This window comes from Epinephelus moara, chromosome 17 (genome assembly GCF_006386435.1).
Source record: "Epinephelus moara isolate mb chromosome 17, YSFRI_EMoa_1.0, whole genome shotgun sequence".
Classification (NCBI taxonomy): Eukaryota; Metazoa; Chordata; class Actinopteri; order Perciformes; family Serranidae; genus Epinephelus; species Epinephelus moara.
The window spans coordinates 33713805-33719104 of record NC_065522.1 but is presented as its reverse complement, the minus strand read 5'-3'; the positions used below and the strand labels follow the sequence as shown (position 1 = coordinate 33719104).

At 44.6% G+C, this 5300-nt stretch overlaps 1 protein-coding gene across 3 annotated transcripts in view; it reads right to left on the bottom strand.

The window, feature by feature from the left end:
• Positions 1 to 750: 750 nt before the first annotated feature.
• Positions 751 to 5300, bottom strand: part of LOC126403944 (butyrophilin subfamily 3 member A2-like) — a 6086-nt gene continuing 1536 nt past the window's right edge. The window contains exons 1-6 of one of the 3 annotated variants that reach the window (XM_050066813.1): positions 5174 to 5288; positions 4879 to 4996; positions 4314 to 4655; positions 3036 to 3314; positions 2822 to 2941; positions 751 to 2329 (exon numbers count right to left, since the gene is read on the bottom strand). In XM_050066813.1, the coding sequence (XP_049922770.1) occupies positions 1683 to 2329; positions 2822 to 2941; positions 3036 to 3314; positions 4314 to 4655; positions 4879 to 4987 (1497 nt within the window). In that variant the 5' untranslated portion in view covers positions 4988 to 4996; positions 5174 to 5288 and the 3' untranslated portion in view covers positions 751 to 1682. Of the gene's footprint in view, positions 2330 to 2821; positions 2942 to 3035; positions 3315 to 4313; positions 4656 to 4878; positions 4997 to 5173; positions 5289 to 5300 lie in introns of those variants that run through there. The other 2 variants (XM_050066814.1, XM_050066812.1) reach the window with 2 other exon arrangements.

Genomic DNA, 5300 nt, shown 5'->3' with positions numbered 1-5300 from the left:
CACCATCAGGGCCTGCAGCCTTACCGGCGGGGAGTTTGCTCAGCTGTCTCCTAACATGTAGAGGTGTAAAGAGTGCAGGTTGAGGAGGGGGAGAGTTGGAGTCCAAAGTCAGAGGAGGGCAGGTAGCATGGGAGCCAGAGGAGGTGTGAGGAGTGGGGGATGGGTGTGAGGGGCTCACCAAGTTGGATGAGGTGCTATCAGCCTCAGTCTGCTGCCGCTCTCTCCTAAAATCTCATTTCCATCTTAAATCAGATCAATGTTAGTGATATTTTCTCCAGATGATTTAATATAATGTGGACACTCATGGGCTGGAGCACCACCTCGTTCTAAAATGTGATTACATGCTGTAAAAAGTAATTCCTTCGATCAGCTGGCTAAATTTTTATTGTTTAGACACTGCTGTCAGTGCAGTATCCAGAGGTCCCATTGAAGTGCTTGAAGTAAAACATAACAGAAGCATAAAGTTAGCACGGCCTGTCTGCTATTAAAATATCTAACAATGAATTATATTTTATAACACTGAAACAGCCCCGTGCCTCATGCAGAAACTGTGTGTGTTTTCTGTCTCGTTCACAGAGACTCGATCAAGCCTGTCATGTTTACACACTTACACTTATCACTGAGGGACTTTCTCCACCTTTTAAGTGGCGGCTCTGCTGATGGCGCTGCGGCCAGTGGGACGACGTCACTGTGGGAACTACCCACTCACATGTGAAGGTGAGTGGCAGAGTGAACACACAAAGGAGGAAATGACAGATAATAGTTGAGTTTAATGAATGACTTTGATCAAGGTCATAAAGCAGTAAATATACCATCATGCCTTGCAGCATTTGGCGTCATAGTCATAGTATCACAGTTAATGATACTGTAGAAGGAGCATACGATCCTGTAAACGTCCTCTGTGTCGGTGTGTTTTATTGAGCTACATACTCCTGTCTGTCCATCCTGTTTGAGACGATCAGAACAGCACAGTGAAGAGACACAAACTGCTGTGAACTATGACCAGCAGAGAAACTGTTGAAACACAGAGGTTTATCAGGACCAATATCAACATAACTCTGAGCAACACAATCAGATGTGACAGCCCTCGTTAGCATTAACAAGCTACAAAGAGGGTTCCCTGTGGCGCGCCTGTCATGTCTGAGCAGATATATGTTCTCCACAGTAATTATGATAAAGGTTTATTATTCAACTCTTTACAAACATCTTTAAAAAAGGAAATAATGATTAAAAAACATACAAAAATATCTGCATTGGTCAAAGGTTAAACATCAGCAACTGCCACAAAGTCTTGTTTACAGATCACTGGGGACATGTTGGGAGGACTTTCAGCACATGGACTGATGAAGATCAGCAGTTTTCTAGTTTCATCTTTGAGCTGATCTCATCATCTTATCTGAAGGAAACACAACAGCACAGTAAACTGGGACAGAAGATCAAATCTGGGTAAGATTCAGTTTAAAATGTCTTTTAATTATATTGACTTTAACCCTTTATAAAAGAACAGATGGGTTATAAGAACTTTGACGTACCACAAATCATTCTGGGTCATAATCACACATATTGTACAAAGTGTTAATGAAGCAAAGAGCTCGTCTGAATTTACAACAATTATACAAAGATAATATCAAAGCACAGTGTAATCAAAAACTGGCAACATGACGTGGTCTGTTACTGTTTGTTCAGTCACCTGACCTGGAGGATGTGTTCAGAGAACGGACTGTAGTTGGAGGTGTTTGTAATAAGCAGGTAAACGCTTCAGGTGATGGATCACTGGGTGCTGCATGTTTCATTTCCTCTTCTCCCTCTGACTGAAGTTTCTTCTGAACCTCTTCTCTCCTTCTCTCTGTCACCTCCAGGTGTTTCATTATTCGCTCCTTCTCTCGCTCTAGTTTTCCCTTCCTTACTGACATTTCAATAATCATCTGCTCTGTTGTCTCCAGTAGTTCCTGTGTGTTCTCTGACAGTTCATCATGTTCTCTCTTTCTCCACTCCACAGCCTTTTGGGCCTTTTGACGCTTCTGTATTTTTGCGTCTTTGTCAACTTTGGGGTTCTCCCTCAGTTTCTTCTCACACTCCACCATCTGCGCCTTGTCCTCCTGCAGCAGTAAGTTGAGTCCTTGTGTCTGGTTCTTCAGATCAGTCTTCTGCTTCGTCAGTCTTTCAACCATCTGTTTTACATGTTTCAGTTCTTCCTCAGTCTTCTGTAACTCCTCATCAAGTTTTGCCTTTGTGTTGTCCAGATATATGATAGTCTCCCTTCCTGTCATGGGCGTCTCTCTGTCTCCTTCTCCCACCATCAGATATTCTGTGTTGTGGTCTGTGGTTTCTGTGTGAACACAAGAGACGTGTGTTTAGTCTGAAGTTCAAACCTGTTTTGTTAACGCAGCGTTGCTCTACGCTGAAATCATGAAAACAGAGAAATACAGCAGTTCTGATTTGGTACTAGGGTTATTAGTGTAACCTTTATCAACAACAATGTAAAAAACACTCAGGTTTAATTTAAAATGTGAAACTGGACATCAAAGCTACTCATGGTAAGAAAAGGCCTTTAAAGTGATGTTAGCTGTGGTGAAGCTGCAGCTGTTGAGTCTGAGGGACAGCGCAGCTCTGGACTCATCAGGACTTTCTGTTGTTAAAGGACGATGTTAAAGCGAGCTAATGCCCAACGAGTTTTGTGTTCCATACTGCAGTGGGTCACACTGAGGCTGAGATCACATCAGGTGGGTTTCAGCCCTTCACACCCACGACGAATGAAACAATGAAGGAGATGTGAGTAATTTGAAGTTTGGACAAAAAAAAGAAGGAAATTGTGACTTACCTTTTTTGTTTCGTCCCCATTTCATCACGACAACGACGACTGCAACAACAGGCACAATGGACACAACCAAGCAGATGATGATACGAGCAGCAGTGCTGGTCTCGAACATGAAGAGAGAAACTGAAAGTATAAAACACAGAACAGATGAAACTGGACTTGAACTGTTGGACGAACTCAGTGGAAACATCAGTCACTCACACGTCATGTTTTCTACCTGGAAGATGAAGAGTTGTCTCTGTGGTCTGGTTGATGTTCCTCTGCTGGACTCTACAGGTGAAGCTGTTGCCGTGTCTCTTCTCCACAGTCACTCTGCTGCTGACAGTATAGAGGTCATCAGGACCTCTGACTGTCTCTGGAGGTCCAGCAGAGAGGAGGTTTCCCTCACTGTCCAGCCACAACACCTCAGGCTCTGGATACCAGCCTGCAGACTCACACACCAACAACACTCCGTTGCTGACTTTGGAAATCTCTACGCCAGTTGAGGAGACAGAGCCTGATGGAGAGTAGAAATGTAAAAGATAAAGTAAGTCACAAGAATGAAGTGCCTCACACTGGTACCCTGACACATAGTCTGCCCAAATACCCTTTGGTCAGTCCAAGTACCCCTTTGATTAGCCCGAATACCTTTCTGGTGGACCAAAATGTCTCTGTAATCATTTCATATTCCTCCTGTTAGTTCAAGTGCTAGTCTAGAGGTGATCCAGGTGGCTCTGCAGTTGGCACATGCCCTCCACTTGGCATAAGTGCCTCTGAGTCCACATGAACCCCCTGGTGGTTGGCCCATATACCCTTCTTGTCAGAACAAGAACCTTCTGGTTGGCCCTGATCGATCAAAAGGCCCTTCATGTCAACTCAGTTGGCTTTGTGCTCCTCTGCTCAGCACTAGTGCCCCTCTGGTTGAGCAAAATACCTTTCTTTAGGCATAAATGCCCCTGTGGTCAAGCTATTGTACCCTATTGTCAGTGTTTGTGCTCATTAGGTCGGTCCAAATCTTCCTCTGATCTCTTTTCTTGGCCCATTTACTCTGGTCAGCTACGGTGCCATTCTTACTGGTCTAAAACTCTTTCTGCTTGACCCAAATGCCCACATGGCTGATCCAGGGACTGCTGCTGTCAGTCCAATTGATCAGCAGTCACTAATACTCCTGTGGTCACTCCAAGTATCCTTACAGTTAGGACAAGTATTTTTCTAGTCAGCAGAGCTCCCTTTTGGGTGCGCCTGAATGCAAGTCTGGTTGGTGCATATGGTCCTGGAGTCAACCCAATTTGTTGAGCCTGGTTCCCTTCTGGTGCCCGTCCGGTTAGCTCCTGTGTCTCTCTTTTTGGAGCTCAGGACACAATGAGAACTAAACCTGAACATGACCTCTTCTCTGATCTTGTAAACAGTAGTGTCTGTGCAAATCTCTGCTGCCGGTATCACTATGTAATGCAGTTATACCTTTCATGGATCATTGTAGTTTTTTATAGTGCACGACGCATTAATGCAAACTTACCAACAGAGAGCACGACCACAGATTCTGTGCCAGAATCGGGAACAAGGCATCTGTATGTCCCGGCATCAGAAAGTCTTACATTGGACAGTTTCAGTGAAACGTCTCCACACTTCAGTTTGTTGGTGGACAGTGATGTCCTCCCCGTGAACAGTTGATGCCCCTCCTGCACCAGCTCCTTACTGTCTCGCCTCAAATGGACAAATCTTGGTTCCAGGTCAGGTCTCGCCCACTCCACAGTCAGGTCGGTAGCATCCACGGCAGTTTCCAGGTGACATGGCAGAATGGTGTCGGCACCAACCATTGCCACCATTGCCTGAGACGTGCCGATCACCTGAGACTGACCTGAGGGACAAACAGGTCTGTTTGTGAAATCCTACTTTTACTGCTTTTTAAAGTTCTAAATAATATCAGTACAACAAAAGGTTATTTTCCAGCTCAGGTTTTGTCTTGTGTCTGTTTGTAGTGTTCTGGCCTCACAGTACAGTTGTTTCTACTGTATGATATTTTATGGTATCGTGTCTAAACTCTGATAATGATTACCAATCTGTTGTTGTGTGTCATTTACCTCCACTGGAGTGTGTTAGCAGAAGGAAAACCACAGCTTGATACAAGACCAGTGCACCAAAGTCACTGAGCTGAGGTTTCAGGAGGAGTCTGTCCTTCATGTGAGTCATCTTGGAGTGCTGGAAATGAAAGTAGGTCAACTGTAAAGTATCTGACACCAGATCAACCTTAAATATCTCTTTCAGTGGAGACACTTTTTGTTTTTAAAGGGATAGTGCACCCAACAATAAATATTCAGCCATTATCTACTCCCCCATATGCCGAGGGAGGCTCAGGTGAAGTTTTAGAGTCCTCACATCACTTGCAGAGATCCAAGGGGAGAGGAGGTAGCAACACAACTCCACCTAATGGAGGCTGACGGCGCCCCAGATTCAAACGTCCAAAAACACATAGGGCTCTAGTTTCGCAGACTCCATACTGCTC